Source organism: Ochotona princeps, chromosome 20 (assembly GCF_030435755.1).
Source record: "Ochotona princeps isolate mOchPri1 chromosome 20, mOchPri1.hap1, whole genome shotgun sequence".
In the NCBI taxonomy this organism is placed as follows: domain Eukaryota; kingdom Metazoa; phylum Chordata; class Mammalia; order Lagomorpha; family Ochotonidae; genus Ochotona; species Ochotona princeps.
In genome coordinates this window covers 9527998-9544008 of record NC_080851.1, presented here as the reverse complement: position 1 = coordinate 9544008, position 16011 = coordinate 9527998, and the positions used below count along the sequence as shown (strand labels likewise).

At 49.0% G+C, this 16011-nt stretch overlaps 1 protein-coding gene across 1 annotated transcript in view; it reads right to left on the bottom strand.

Annotated features, from left to right (window-relative positions):
• Window positions 1–10994: 10994 nt before the first annotated feature.
• The window catches only part of ANKIB1 (ankyrin repeat and IBR domain containing 1), a 76287-nt gene continuing 71270 nt past the window's right edge, over window positions 10995–16011 (bottom strand). The window contains exons 18-20 of the mRNA XM_004582518.3: window positions 12874–12985; window positions 12072–12205; window positions 10995–11729 (exon numbers count right to left, since the gene is read on the bottom strand). Coding sequence (XP_004582575.2) covers window positions 10995–11729; window positions 12072–12205; window positions 12874–12985 — 981 coding nt within the window. The remainder of the gene's footprint in view (window positions 11730–12071; window positions 12206–12873; window positions 12986–16011) is intronic.

Genomic DNA, 16011 nt, shown 5'->3' with positions numbered 1-16011 from the left:
GAGTGTTAGTAACCAATATGTTGTGGCACATGGCTTGGCAGTACCAGAAGGCATGTTGGCCCTTGTCTTAATCATTGTATATATGCTGTGAGCTATCACATAGTACCCTCTAAACTACGTGCAATTGTATCAATTAAAAAGGTAAATCTTCACTTGTAAGGGAGGGTCTCTCTCATACACACACATACAGCAAGCAAACAAGCGAGTGACCCCATCTGCAGGCATCCCCAAATGCCTGCAACATCTTGGGCCTGGGTCAGGCCAAAGCTGGGTTCTAGGAATTCCACCCAGGTGTCCCGGCTACTTGAGCCGACCTGCTGCCTTCCACAGCCTGCATTATCCCGAGGCTAGGAGGGGAGAGGGGGCTGGAATGTCCAAGCTGGGATGCGGGCCAAATGCCTCCTTCAGGAAAACAGATCAAAACAATCAGTACTGTTGCTTAATGTGTTTTGAATGTGTATCTTTAACAGCACCCTCCCGAGGTGTAGCAATATCTACAGCACAGAAAATGCACTTAGGTAACATTTGTCTCCAAAGCAAGCGACAGAGCCAACGGTAGCCTGCCTGCCAACTGGTACGCCTTTCCACTCTCCATTTTGAAGTAATCTGCCAGAAGCTGCTGCGTAGAGTGGCTGCATACAGGGACCCTCTCCTCGGTCCCCTCCAGCCATCCCCACCAGGAAGCCGATTACAGCCCATCGTTTATTTTGTTGTGTGTGGGTCTGTCACATGTGCATGTCACACAGCCGTCATGCAGGTGACCCATGGTGCTACCTGTGGAATCATGTCCATCTTCTTTGCCCTGATCCCTGATGATCACTAGGTTTATTTCCCTGTCTGTAATCTTGATATTTCAAAAATATTACATAGGATGGGGTGCCACAGTCTAGTGGCTAAATCCTTGCTTTGCATGCACTGGGATCCCGTAAAGGCACTGGTTTGTGTTCTGGATGCTCCACTTCCCATCCAGCTCCCTGCTTGTGGCCTGGGAAAGCAGTCGAGGACGGCCCTAAGCCTTGGGACCCTGCACCTGTGTGGGAGATCTGGAAGAGGATCTGGGCTCCTGGCTTTGGATCAGCTCAGCTCTGGCTGTTATGGCCACTTGGGAAGTGAATTGGCTGATCCGTCTTTCTCTCTGTATATCTGCTTTTCCAATAAAAATAAATCTTTAAAAAAATTTACGCAAAAGTGACAGTTTTGAGATTGGCTTTATTTTTTTAAAGTGGGCCTTAATGCCCTTGTTGATCCAATCAAGTTGGGGGAGGGAGAGAAAAGAGCGAGCGCCCTCTGCTGGCTCACTCTCCAAACGCCTACAGTAGCTAGGGCTCGAGCCAGGGAGTCAGAACCCCATCCTGTTCAGGTCTCCTATAGAGAGGGAGCAGGGACCCACCTACCCAAGCCATCACCCGCTGCCACCCAGGTGTGTTAGCAGGCAAGTGGGATCCGGAGCAAAGGCAGGTACTGGAGCCAGGAGTCGCAATATGGAACATGGGCACCTTAATCGCTAGCGAGGCCAAATGCCAGCTTCTTGAAATTCTTGTTACTGTTGAGTAGCGGCTCATGGCACGGATGTGCCTCAGCTAATGATTTATCCACTGCACCCATTTTGGCGTGTCCCTGTTTGGCTACCACAGATAAAGCTGCGATGAGCAGTGATGTACGGGTTTTTGTGTGAATGCAGCTTTCATTTTCTCTGCGACCCTGCGCAGGGGGTGTAAGTGTGGGGTCACAGCACAACCATTCACGGTACTATTCTCCATCTCATACTCCCATCGCATGAGATGCAGCCTCACCAGCGCCCGGTGCTGCCGCCACCGTCGGCCGTAACCATTCTGGCAGGTGCGCAGCGTCTTGCTGTGATGGCATTAGGCATCTTCAGTTCCAGTGTGCTGTTGAACATCTTTGTGTGAGCTTGTCATTTGTCTTCTTCAAAAAACACATCCCTTCCTGGTTTTTTTCCCCACTTCATATCGGATCATTTGTCTTATGATTTCATTTAAAGAATACTTTAGATTCCAGATCTGCGTGCTTCACCAGGTACAAGATGTGCAAATGCCGTCTCCCAGCCGGTGGTTCTCTCTCCATCTCCTTCATCAGAGAAAAAGCCTTAATGCTTTGATGCAGACCAGTGTACCAAGTGTTTCTCTTACTGGTCCATGTTTTGGGTGTCAAGCTAGCCTGCTGACCGAGTTGATATTTATGTAAGGTGTCGTGTTTCACATCTGAGTCTCTGAGCCACTTTAAATTTCACATACAGTGGGACGCAGTGCAGGTTCCTATCTCTGAGTCGCACGCGGTGGGACGCAGCACAGGTGCAGCTGCAGGTTCCTATTCTGCCTGCCATGTGCTACTTGTTCCAGCGCCATTCGGTAAACAGCATGTGCTCTTTCCAAAGTCAGCCGAGGTGCATGGCTGTCCCTTGTTCTTTACTCTCTTTGGATGTATGTGTCCCCCGCCTCCCCGCTCCGGGATCACAGCTGTCGTGACTGTTGTCTTGAAACTGGGTACAGAGATTCCTCCCACTTAATGCTCTTAGCTACTCTAGCTCCTTTGCTTTTCCATACTTACATAAACAATCACCCACAGCTGCAAAAAGAGCCTGACTGGGATATGGTGGAAACTTCTGGCGGCCAGGCAGATTGGACCAAGCTCAGGCTTTCTGTATTTTGAGACTCTACTGAGCTGGGGACTGTTTCAGGTGCTGGAACCGGGTGCAAGATAGCCCCCCAAAGTATCACATTTCAGGTAAAATTCAGCTACTGCAAGCTGCACCCTCTGAGGCGTTATTTCTATTCAACTAAAAACACCTTCTGAGGTGCTTCCCATCTTGTCAGTCCTGCCCTGTGGCAGATGGACCCCAAGGCGCAACGATGTCAGAGCCGCAGGTTACAAGGCTTCCAGGAGTTTGGTCCCAGTGGGTATCTTACTACCTTGTTTCAAAGTAGGTGTACTGGCGATTGTGTCCAGCAGGTGGCGATGTGGTCCCAGGAAAAGGCTTGAGTGTGCCAGCTGCCAGTCACTAAGGTAATCCAGTTTCTTTTCTCCTTGTGGGATCCAGGTAGCTTCTGCCGGTGATCTGGGAGGGCAGAGACCTAGGATTGGAAGGATTTATATGTCCCATTGGGCCCTCTCTACTCATGGAAGCCCTTGGAAGAATCCCAGGGTGTAAGTATGAAATGGTTGGATACATTCTGTTCAGATTTGGAAGCCGTATTACCCAGAATCCCCTATGGAGCCCCAGCCACAAGGCCCCTTTATCTTTCATTCCTCTCAGCCAAGTAAGTCCAGAAGCCTATTCCACTCTCTGAATGCAGACAGAGCTGAGGACACGTGTGAAGTCAGGGAATGCACGGGGTGGACGTGAGAAATGGCCAACAGGTACCAGGCCACACAGTCCCTCAGGGTGGGCAGCATGGCTGCCCGGACAGAGTCCTCTCACAGCACGGTGGTGACCCTCGCTCCCCTCTGCCCTCTCCCTTGTACCTTCCCATCTGAGACACCCTTTGTCACCGTGCACCCAGGACCTTGTCCTCACTGCTGGCCAGGTCAGCTAAGGCAGGGGCCAGGGACGGGGTGCAACCTGTTCCGCACTTGTAGGCAAGGCAGCCAACCATGCCACCAGGCTCCCAAGCAGAGAGTGAGGCCACTGAGACACTCTGGGGGAGGCCTTAACTCAGCGAGGCCCACAGAATCACTGACCCCGGCCGGAAAAGGTTTCCTTCGGCCTGTCAGACCACAGAGTGCCAACAAAGACCCGTGGAGAACAGCTTGTTTCAGTCCCTCCCTCTTCACCAAGGCTCTAAACCAGGGGCTGGGAACCTTTTTCCTGCCAGGGGTGTTAGGATATTTGTGATACTATTTGCAGGCCATAGAAGATTAACAGAAACATTAGCTTGCTAGGCTGGGCTGAGTCAGGCGGCAGCACCCACGGAAACATACCAAGTACGCCCACTGGAGAGTTGTGGGGCTCCTCTCCTGGTCACTGCTCCTGCTTGTGAGAATGAAAACTGGGATTGGGGCAGACCAGGCTGGGCATGGCCACAATACCTGCTGGCCTGTATGTGTGCAGCTTAGGGGGAGAGCCAGGCAGGGCTAAATGACCATATCCACTAGAGCTTGCATGAGTCAGAGTAAGTGCAGGCTAGTTGGGCTTTGCTGCAACATCAGCTGGCAAGTGCTGGTTTTGGGGCAAGTCCTGTCAGCTAGACCACAGAACCACCTGGAAAGTGCCAAGATTTGGGGCTAAGAGTGGGCCTAGTAGGGAAACTGTGGGCACCTCTCTGATGGATTGCAGCTGCCACTGGTGAGCACGAGAACCAGGGATAGGGAGGTCCTGGCTAGACAGGCAGTGGCACCTGCCAGGATGAGTATGGACTGGATAGTGGGACTTGTTGGGTTGAGCCAGGCTCCAATCCCCATTAATGTGTACAAGAACTGAATGGGATGTGGCACAGACTGGACCAGTCTGCTACACATATCAGCATGCATAGAAACCAGGGTTGGGGGCAGGCCTAGTAGGGGTTATTGGAAGTTGCTCTAACTAGGCTGGAGTTCCCGCTGGTATATGTGAGGGTCAAATGTGTGGTGGGCAGGATTAGGCTGGGCCACAGCATCCACTGGTTTGCGTATGAGATGGGGACAGAACTGATCAATGTGTATGTTGGCTGATGTGGGTGATGGACTGAGCTGGACCCCACACTGACTGGCACACATGGAAGTCAGTTTTGGGGTCAACTCTGGCAAAGTTTCTTTGGGGACTGCTTTCCACCCCTGTAACTAGGTCATTGGACTCAGAACTCCAACTACAGTGAAAATCACTGGTTCTGTGGTCTGACTGTGTCAGAACTGGGTCTCTACAGTTGCTGAGGCCTGTGCAGCAGACAGCATGTCCAGATGCTCATGGGGACAGGACAACCAGTTCACTGAGGCCTGTAGAGGACATCTAGTACCATGGAGGGCAGAATAAATTGGACAGCTCTCCCACCCTAACTGGAGGTCCACATGGGCACACATCCCTCTCAACTATATAAACATCATCAAAAATTTATTTAAAAAATTTAGCCTGCTACAGACTGTTAATTTTCAGTCTTGCCTGAGGTCATGCAGGGGCCACGGGCTGGATCTTCCTCTCCCTTGCCGCAAGCTGCACTCTGGAACCCTCCCAGCCTCCTGCAACCCTACATCTTGCTCATCAAGTTGGAGAGAACGTAGGCTCCCAGACCATGGGGCATCTTACCTTCCTGAACCTGGCTGTGGCTGCTTGTCTGCAAAATGTCTCTCAGCAGCCCGTCCTGTTGGGCAAAGCCTCCGGATCTTCAGTGCGCCTCTTGTCCTACTTCAAGGCACGTGAGTACCCCGTGGCAGTCCCAGGCGTGCCAACAAAGGAGTCTCCCGGGTGAGAGGTGAAGGCATTTCTCCCTCAGCACAGCAGGCACAATGAACATGGGCATCTCGGCCAATTCCCTACTTCCAGTTCTGCAGGGGCTGCACGGTGGGCCTGGACAGACACCCGGCACTTGGTGGATCCAGGATGCTGCCCAGGGATACCGTGTGCACAGAATTCACTGCCTCCATAGCAGGTGGCTAAGCCTGTTCCTTACCTTCAAGGTCACTATTTACATAAATCCTGAGAGGTGGCCCAGGCAAAAAATGGGAGAACTGTCTCTTCCAACTACAACCATTTTCTTATTTGCACTCTTTCAGGTTGTTACCTTTTTTCCCCCAAAGATTTATTTTTTATTGGAAAGGCAGATTTACAGAAAGAGGATATAAAGAAAGATTTTCCATCTGTTGATTCACTCCCCAGGCAGCCATAATGGCTGGAGCTGAGCCGATTCAAAGCCAGGAGCCAGGAGTTCCTTCTAGGTATCCCACGTGAGAGCTGGAGTCGAAGGCTTTGGATCATACTTGTCTTTCCCCAGGCCACAGGCAGGGAGTTGTATGGGAGGCAGAGCAGCTGGGAAGCAAATGGGTGCCCATATGGGATGCTGGTACTTGCAGGCTGAGGATTAGCTAGTTGAGCCATCATGTCGGCCCCCCGTGGATTTCTCTCTCAAACTGTAACCTTATGCCTCACATCATGCCAGGCACTTATGTGACAAGTACTTACAAAACAGTGGGCTGAGGGACAACAAATAACCTGATGATGAGTATCATCAAGAGGCAGTGATGTGGCGTTGCATGTTAAGGACCACCTGTAGCACCAGCATACCCTGTGGGTGTGGTTCAAGTTCTTGCTACTCCTCTTCAGACCCAGCACCCTGCTAATACTCCTGGGAAAGTAGTGAAACCTGGCCCAAGGACTCCTGGACCCACATTAGAGCAGAATGAAGCTTCTGGCTTCAGCCTGACCCAGAACTGGCTGTCATGGCCATTTGGGGAGTGAATCAGCAGACAGATCTCTGTTGTCTCTCTCTCTCTGTGTATAAGTCTAACTTTCAAATATATAAGTCTTTAAAAAAGAAAAAAGAATATTGTCGGGCCCTGCGGCGTGGCCTAGCGGCTAAAGTCCTCGCCTTGAACGCCCTGGGATCCCATGTGGGTGCCGGTTCTAGTCCCGGCTGCTCCACTTCCCATCCAGCTCCCTGCTCATGGCCTGGGAAAGCAGTCGAGGACGGCCCAAAGCTTTGGGACCCTGCACCTGCGTGGGAGACCCGGACGAGGTTCCTGGTTCCCGGCTTCGGATCGGCGCGCGCCGACCATTGCGGCTCACTTGGGGAGTGAATCATCGGATGGAGGATCTTCCTCTCTGTCTCTCCTCCTCTCTGTATATCTGACTTTGTAATAAAATAAAATAAATCTTTAAAAAAAATTAAAAAAAAAAAGAATATTGTCAAATTACGTTTTCAAAGACTCATGATAGTTCTGATGGTCAGCCACCTGCCAGTCCTAAGCGAACTGAGAACGAAAGGGAACTTGTCCATCTTTCTTTCAGAATGGTGACTCTGGTTAGTGCCTAAAATAAGGACTGTCATGTAGCAAAGTCTAGTAAGTCACTTCTAACTTTCTAGAACACTCTAAAATAGAATGAATCTACCCTTCTGAGAAGGCTTTAATACCTGTCAAGGCAGTAATATAAAGTTAAGATTCATGAGTCGGTACTGTGGTATAACAAGTTAAGCTGCTGCCTGCAGTGCAGCATCCAATATGGACACTCGTTCGAGTCCTGGCTGCTCCACTTCTGATTCAGCTCCCTGCTAATGGTCTGGGAAAGCAGTGAAGGAGGCCCAAGTGCTGGGACCTCTGTACCTACGTAGGAGAACCAGAAGTTCCTGGCTCCTCTCTTTGGACTAATCCAGCTCAGCCACTGTGCTCATTTGGGGAGTGAACAGATGGTTGGTATCTGTGTCTCTCTGTAACCTCGCTTTTCTAAAATACAAACAAATCTTAGAAAAAAAAAAAAGAATAAAAGAGCCAATAATTACATTCACAGCACACTGCTGAGCTGAAACTTCTAGTCAGCCAACAGCTGAGCACATGACAGTTTTTTTTCTGAGCTTTTACTTTCAGCCTTAAAACAAACAGAACCGCCAAATTGATATCACCATTTGACACTCAGATTACAAAGTGATACGCTTTTGTTGCCCAAGTAGAACTGTTCTTGAAATTACAAGCAAACTCCACTAAGTCTCAGGTTTTTAGTAACGGGCAAGTGACAAATATTTGAGAATGAAAAGAGAACAAAAATGGGACGAGTGGGCCCAGCGTGGTGGCCTAGTGGCTAAAGTCCTCGCCTTGAATTCACTGGGATCCCATATGGGCGCCGGTTCTAATCCCAGCAGCTCCATTTCCCATCCAGCTCCCTGCTTGTGGCCTGGGAAAGCAGTCGAGGACGGCCCAAAGCTTTGGGACCCTGCACCCGCATGGGAGACCTGGAAGAGGTTCCTGGCTCCTGGCTTCGGATCGGCTCAGCTCTGGCCATTGTGGTTACTTTGGGAGTCAATCAATGGACAGATCTTCCTCTCTGTCTCTCCTCCTCTCTCTAAATATCTGACTTTGCAATAAAAATAAGTAAATCTTTTAAAAAAAGAGATGGAGTGGCTTTAATAAACACTGCCACTCAAGGAGTAGGGCAATCTATGCACCCTGGTAGTAGTTAAGCTTCAGATCCACACACTCAAAGGCTTTAAGACAGGTTCACTGGCACCTACCAATTAGACACCCACTGGTGGCCTGCAGTTTGTGCGTGGCACCCAAAGGGCTCTTGCCGGTCTGCCTTGTAATTCCTATGGATGGAATACTCAAGTGATGGAGAGGTGGTCATTTTTGTTCCAATTAGCATATGTTTTTTCCCCACTTTCCTAAGCAGCTTCACAAAATACATTTGAAAATTATATCTTTTTTGATATGTTTCTACTAGTGAATGCCACAGAAAATCCTTAAGGTTTTTCCCACTTAAAGGCATGAAGATGGAAAACAGCACTGAAATCATGTGTTGTTGGGTTTATAATTGCAGTGTAGGGTGCTCAGAGTTAAGTGGGTTGGTACAAAGGTATCAGACAGCAATTACATGCAAAAAAAAAAGAATCCCCAATTAACCCCATCATATATTACAGGAGATTTAGTTTGAAGCAAATCAGCTTCCTGACTTGGCTAAAAAAGTCTATAATGTAATGAGACAAATGGAAGTAGTTTAAGTAATAAATGTTTAATCAAATAATTTTACATCTCATTAACAGCATTCATTTGGCCAACATCTGCACGTTTGTAGAATCCTACTGCATATAAAGTGGGAATGTATCAAGTATAGACTAGGAAAGTGCAAGTAACAAGGTAAAATTAACATTTTTTTACATTATAAAATTAACTTGTTTACAAAATAGGCTTTGCCAAACGTTATTACTGAATTGTAAAGTCAATGACTGTGTTGTTTTTAAAATACGTACCAAGGAAATACAAACTGGGTTACGATCATTTCTCACGCTCAGGAGAGAAGGGCATGGAAACAAAGGCTATGTGGCACAGGCTGCAGGGGAAGCGGGCTGCGGCCAGGGCTGCTTCCCACACAGCCAGTTCCCTGAGCACCTGTGCCAGGTGCCTCAGAGGGATGCCCGCTCGCCCTTGCACCTGCGCCAGGTGCCTCAGAGGGAAGCAACGGCTCTTTCCATCGGAAACTCACAGCATGTTCTACAAATTAGTGGTGTTGAGGGTTGTTAATCCAAAATAAATTTGTAAAAAAAAAAATATCCTTGAATGGACTACTTCAGTTGCATGTACAGTAATACACTGCAGATAAAGTTAACAGTTCCCCCCACCCCCACGTCCATAGGGATTGGTATCAAGTGTTTGATAACTGGAGAAACAAAATCAAATGTAGACCTTTGACATCCACGGTGCAGGGACAAGTCCCATATGGTTCATCCTGGCAGAACCTGCCTGGGACTATTCAATACTTGAATTAACAATGTTTTTGCCACGTTTAGCCAAAGCACAAAAACATTTCAAAACCAGGGTTGGGTGGGGGGGGAGGCAAAAACAAACAAACAAAAATAATCACAAATCATCATCACCACTCATGTGGATACCAACAATGACACCCCACCGAGGACTTGCCTGTACAAAGCGCTGCAGGTCGGCTTTCTGCAGGGGTCAGCTAACACCCGCGGAAATGCGCACGGAACGCTGCACGGGCCTACTCTGCTTGTGCAGCGCTAGCTCTGAGAACATGTGAGCAAAACAGCCATCCAACGGTTTTCTCTAGTTTTAATTACACACTGTACCATGGTATCTTAATTACAACTAAGAGCAGTGTTTTCTTCACGTTAAGACACTGGTAACTAGGAAGTTGATCATTTTTCAACACTGAACAGTAATCACACAGAAAATGAGTATTGTGCAATAGAACGGACACACGTCAGCATTTGCAGTTTAGGCAAACAAACTGAACATTGAGTTGTCATGTTTACTGTAAAGGCAAGGCCATGGGTGGTTTTATGGAGGTCTTTGCAATTCATAGCATAGTTGTTTCAGAAGAGACACTGAAATTTGAATTACTCACTTATTTAACTGGCAACTATCCGTTCGGGTTAGGCAAAGGCACGGTAAAACATGTTGCGAAGGATGTTTTTATTGAATTTTTAAATAATTGTGGGATTTACTATAACTCATGAAAACTCCACTTTTTTTCTATTTTATAAAACACCATTAAAAGTAATTGCACCCATTAGTAATTAGAATGCACTGTAAAATTGTGAAAACAAAGAACTAGGATTGCACTTCTGATAAAGTGTCTCTTAAAACACAGCACCGCTGTTGCTAATCAACTGTATTTTCATATTAAAATAAACTGTTTTAACAGCAGCATTAGGTTTAGTTAACTTAAACTACAGGCTACATTTAGTGAAATGCAGTCTCCATGGCAACAGAAGCACACGAAGTTCTGGAATACCTTTGCTGCCGAGTGGCACCGTGTCCTCCTGAGAAGGCTGACGCTGCCCTGGAACACGCTGGCACGTGGGACACCTAACCGCCTTGTGGGTCAGCGCACGAAACAGTTTGGCACGACTGGGCTGGATATGGACAGGGAAGGAAATCTTTGATTCATGTGAAAATGAAAATTCATGAGCCCATGGTAGACACTACAGAGAAGCTTGGAGAGCTCGATTCAGGAGCTGAGACAGGACCGGGGCCCAAGGACACACAGCCACCAGCTCTGTCCAGGGGAGCCTTCGGATGAAGAAAACGGGCATTCGGGTGGTTTCAGAGGAAAGTCGCCCCAGATGAAGACAGCAGCCTTTCCCTACAGTACTGGGCTAAACAGATGACGGCTCTTTCTAAGAATGTGGAACACAACCTGTGTATTCTGCATTTCTTTCTCTCTTGCTCTTCCTTCCGCCAGCAAAAAGGGGGAAAGCGATCCAATTAAATACAAAAGAAATTCCCTGTACGACGAAAACCGAGAGCCGAGCTGCGGCCCCTGGTGTTACCATGGTGCAGTGTGGAGCTGGGACGACTGAACCGCAACGTCCTGGGCCAGGCCTCAGTGCCTGCTGCACTCACACCAGGTGCGTGTGCCCCCGCCAGTCACCGGACGTGGGAGGCGTCTGGCCTGGAGCCCCTGGTCCGCCCCCTCGGCCGGCTGCATCATTCCCGCCGTCCCCCGGGGGCGGCGCGGCTTCCTCGGCCAGCCGACCTTCCAACTGACCGCCTTCTCCCTGGCTTCCTCCAGCAGCCCTGCACTCCGGCTCTTCTCCCTGCCGCGCTGGCTCCACCTCCCTCAGGCCTTCCAGCGCGGCCTCCACATAAGGCGGCACGGGCTCTGCACTGGGCCCCGCACTGGGCCCCGCGGCCGCTGGAGGGATCAGGGCAATGCTCTGGGGACTCACGTCATGAAACCAAGCCATGATGCTGCCGAGCAGATTGTCGCTGATGGTGGGGTCCTGGCCAGCTGGGTCAGGGTCACTGGATGAGGGGCAGAAGTCCCTCCTTGCCTCTTGGAGAGGGCGTGAACTCACCGTGTCGGCTGGCAAGGGGTCGCACGCTGCTGCGAGTCTCGTGAGGCTGTCCCCGAGTTCGGCCAGCTCAGAGCTGCTCAGGGCAGCCCGTGGGTTCTCAGTGCTCCTGGGCACTGAGTCCAGCCTGGACGGCAACGAAGTGCCTATTGCTCCCAGGGATGCTTCACTACTGACCAGTTCTCTAGTCTCATCGTCCAGGGACAGGCCGGACTCCTGCAGTGACAGCTGGATGGCGAGTAGTATGTTAGGGTCGTCTTCTTCCAGGGAACTCGGGGTCTGAAGCAAAGAAAGCAAAGCCACCTTCAACTGTGGCTAAAGGAGACGAAGTCCAAGTTAACTCTATCAGTCACTCGTGCTTGTTTCCCCAAATAGAATTACTTTTAATTGTACCAGTTATTTCATCTACTCAAATCTTACATGAATTTTCTCCTTGCTCATCCCGGGGGTGGGGGGAAGACCTTAAACAAATCTGAACTAATAGAATCGTCCCGTAGATCCCCGCACAATCAAGATGGGGGAAGGGAAGCCCGCAGGACAGCCGCGAAGGGGAAAACAGGACAGCATGCCACACAGACCAAGAGCAAACGCCCGGGCAGCCAGGCTGCGTGCAAAGGCTACCTGCAGAGAGTCCTGGTTTTCAGAGCGACTGGCAGGGGTGTAGTCACGCAAGGAGGAGCTGTGCAGAACACTCATAGAGGCAGAACTTACCACGGAGGTGCCAGGCCTGCGGCTACTGCCACCTTCTGGAATATCTGTTCCAAAGCAATGGGCAGCAAGATTACAGACAGGCACACTCACTTTTCCCAGGCACCCCGTTATTTAGGTGGGCAATTTCTTTCAGTGCTGTTGAACCCCCACCCTCCACAGCTCACACAATCTTGGGATTTCTCACTCCCTGCTGCCTCACCATAAGCCACGCTGTGCATCTAATGCTACCACTGGCAATCTCTCACGTCCCAGTCCCTTGGCTCCTGCTCTGAAGGGTTCCCTCATGAGCGTGAAGCATATCTGTTCCTCTTTTCCCCCTCAAGCCCTAACTTGAGTTCTCTTGCCTTCCTTTAAAGACCATCACTGACTCCCGGAGATGACCAGACAGGAGCAGTAACCACCAACAGCTGCAGTTAACTGGGTGCTCCGCAGGTGCCTGCCTCTGATCTGTGCCCAGTTCAGTGCTGCCCACGAGCCTATGCAGTGGCACTGCCAAGACCGCTCTGTAGAATGTGGGATCTGAGTGCACTGTTCCACAGTCCCACAGCCCTGAGGGTAGGCTGCTTGCCACACCCGTGTTTGGGACCCCCGTGGTGTTCTGCATCCTGTGATGGCACAATCCCTTAGGAACATAAGAACACTACCATCAGCCACTTTTCACTGGGCGTCTGGGAGAGCTGGGAGGCAGGGGTGTGCTCAGGCCAGGGCTTACCTAAGGTGCTTTCGCTGGGCTCATCAGAGTCTGGGGCGTTTCTTAGCAGACTGTGCACATCTCCACGGCGGCGCTGCCTATGTCGCCTCCGGTACTGGAACTCAGCATATTCCTGCAGGGACCAAAGATTACATGGTACAGGAGAGCAAGCCAGGCTTTGAATGCAAACAACAGTGCATTTTCTACCCCCAAGGAGGGAAAATGTGCAATTTATAGACATATTATAAAATCATTTTGGTTTTAGAAAAAGTTCAGGTGGTACCTTGCCAAGGAAACAGAAAAGGTGAAATGGCAAAAGAATATTTTCAATTAAGTATTACCATTGCCTAGACATATTGGGAATAACCGGGAATAACCTGTCTGGTCCAATGCCAGCTTATACCAGACCCTCTCTTCATGCCCTGTGACGTCAAGCACTTTCTTATCTAATATTATTACTAATTCCATATCATTCTTTTTGATGTTTAGTCACCCCTGTCAGCTGGGTGTTTTTTTTTAATGACTGTGACAGATGCAACAGGGGAAAAGGACACATATACTTTGTTCAGCACTTGCCAGATGGCTGGCTTTCCTATTCTTTGGGAATACTTTGCAGCATACTCAGTCAGATAACTAGACTAGAAAAAAAAATGCTAGGTTAACTTTCTTTTAAAATTAAAAAAAATTATTTATTTTTATTGGAAAGACAAATTTACAGAGAGAATGAGAGACAGGGAGATCTTCTATCCACTGTGTCACTCCCCAAGTGACCACAACAGCTGGAACTGAGCCTATCTGAAGCTAGGAGCTAGGAGCTTCTTTCAGGCCTCCCACACAGGTGCAGGGTCCCAAGGCTTTGGGTCATCCTTTACTGCTTTCCCAAGCCATAAGCAGGTGGCTGGACAGGAAGTGGAGCAGTTGGGATACAAACTGGCGCCCACATGGGATCCTGGGGGTTGCAAGGTGAGGATTTAGCCACTAGGCCGTTATACCAAGTCCTCTTTTTAAACTTTTTCAAAACGTTATTATTAGGATTAACCAACTGAGCCAATGTGCCAGTCCCAGATTAGCTTTACAAGTAGGGTGTGATCTGGCTTCGTTCCTATCCTGGCTGGTATGTGATGCTGTTCTCAACACAGGAAAAGCAAGTGTTTAGTGTGTAGGAAGGATACTGACTTAAGCAAATGTCTGTGAGTCTACTTTACATTTCTGACAACTACTTCGAAAGCACGGTAACTACACGAACCTATGCCTTGAGAACACCTGCTAGTCTCTGGCAAGAACTGCACATTCACAGACAAGCAAGGACAACAGGAGACCCAGAGGACAAGGCAGCAGTGGAAAAAGCCAAGAAGCACTGTATCAGTGTTATCAGCCTGAAGATATTCAGCTTTCTGGTGAGACGGTTACCCTAGAATATTCAACATGCTTCTACAGTGAAAGTACTGGCAATAGCGAATGCCAATTCTATATCCGAGATAAAAGTCCACATCAAACCACTTTAATGAAATTTATTTAAACTGCTTCCCCGGCTAAGTGCTAGAAGGCACCCTTCCAGGCCCGGTGGGACGTGTGAGCTCAGGCTCTCTGAGCTTCCGGGCTGGGCTGCGGCATCACTTCCTGTTCTTCCTGAAGGCCTGTGCCTCCAAGTGGGCGATTTACCTTACCAGGGCTCGCTGGACCACCACTGCCGACGACCACCACATTTCTTACATATTTCCAGTTTAGGAAAAACATAAAGCTTTAGAAAGTGCCAAAAGGAGACTTTATGTTTCTTACCATTCTGATGGAGAATTCTCAAATGCCATTCTCTCACAAGGCAACAGATTAAAAAAAAATTGCTGTTGTAAAATTTATCCAAAATTTTCAAAAATTCCTACAATTTGTGAGTCAGCAGGACAGGGCTTTAGGGGGCCAGTGTTGCAGCACAGTAGGTAAAACCACAGCTTGAGATGCCCACAGATCCTACGAGCACTGGTTCGTGCCTTGGCTGCTCCACCTCTGATTCCGTCAGCAGTACGAGATGACCCAAGTGTCTGGGCTCCTGCTATCCCCACGGCAGTGTGGGAGACGTCGGTGAGCTCCTGGCTCCTAACACCTGCCTGGCATATCCCTGGCTAGTATGGCCATCTGAGGAGTGGACCAGGGGGATGAAAACATCTCTCTCTCCTCTACCCACAGCCACTGCCTCCTTCCTTTCCTAATCTGTGAATTTTTCAAAATAAGTAATTTAAAAAAAAAAAAAAAGGTTTTAGTCAAGAGGGTTCAAATGGCTTCAGAATGTTAAAGTTACAAAAAAGACGGAAAAGTTCAGGGATTTATAGGGAAAAAAGCTACTTGGAATTTTTTGGTTTAAAATAATAACAGCCAGGTCCGATGCAATAGCCTAGTGGCTAAAGTCCTCACCTTGCATGTGCCAGTACTCCATATGGGCACTGGTTCATATCCTGGCTGCTCCACTTCTCTTCCAGCTCCCTGCCTGTGGCCTGGGAAAGCCGTGAAGGATGATCCAAAGCCTTGGGACCCTGCACTTGCATGGGAGACCCAGAAGAAGCTCCTGGCTTCAGATAGGCTCAGCTCCAGCTGCTGCAGCCACTTGGAGAGTGAACCAGAGTATGGAAGATCTTTCTCTCTGTCTCTCCTGCTCTCTGTAAAATTTCCTTAAAAAAAAAGAAAAGAAAAGAAAAGAAATCTTAAAGAAATAATAATAATGGCCACCATTTATGGAGCACCAATTCTGCCAGTGACTTGATGAAGTGCTTTAATCCTTCCAGAACTTTCAAGTGGTCTCAGCACCACCTTTTAAAGAGGAGAAATTAAGGAAGAACACTGGCTAAGAGCTACCTAAGCTGCAGGTGTCCCTCAGACTTTCAGGTGTGTCCTCCCACTGGGCTTTCCTGCCTTTCAAGTTGCTAAAATGGCCAGTAATGCTTGATACTGACCTAGTCAGTTTAAAGAGAATAAGATGGGATTGAACCTGCCTGGAAAAATTGTAAATTTAGGGCCCGGCGGCGTGGTCTAGCGGCTAAAGTCCTTGCCTTGAAAGCCCCGGGATCCCATATGGGCGCCGGTTCTAATCCCGGCAGCTCCACTTCCCATCCAGCTCCCTGCTTGTGGCCTGGGAAAGCAGTTGAGGACGGCCCAATGCTTTGGGACACT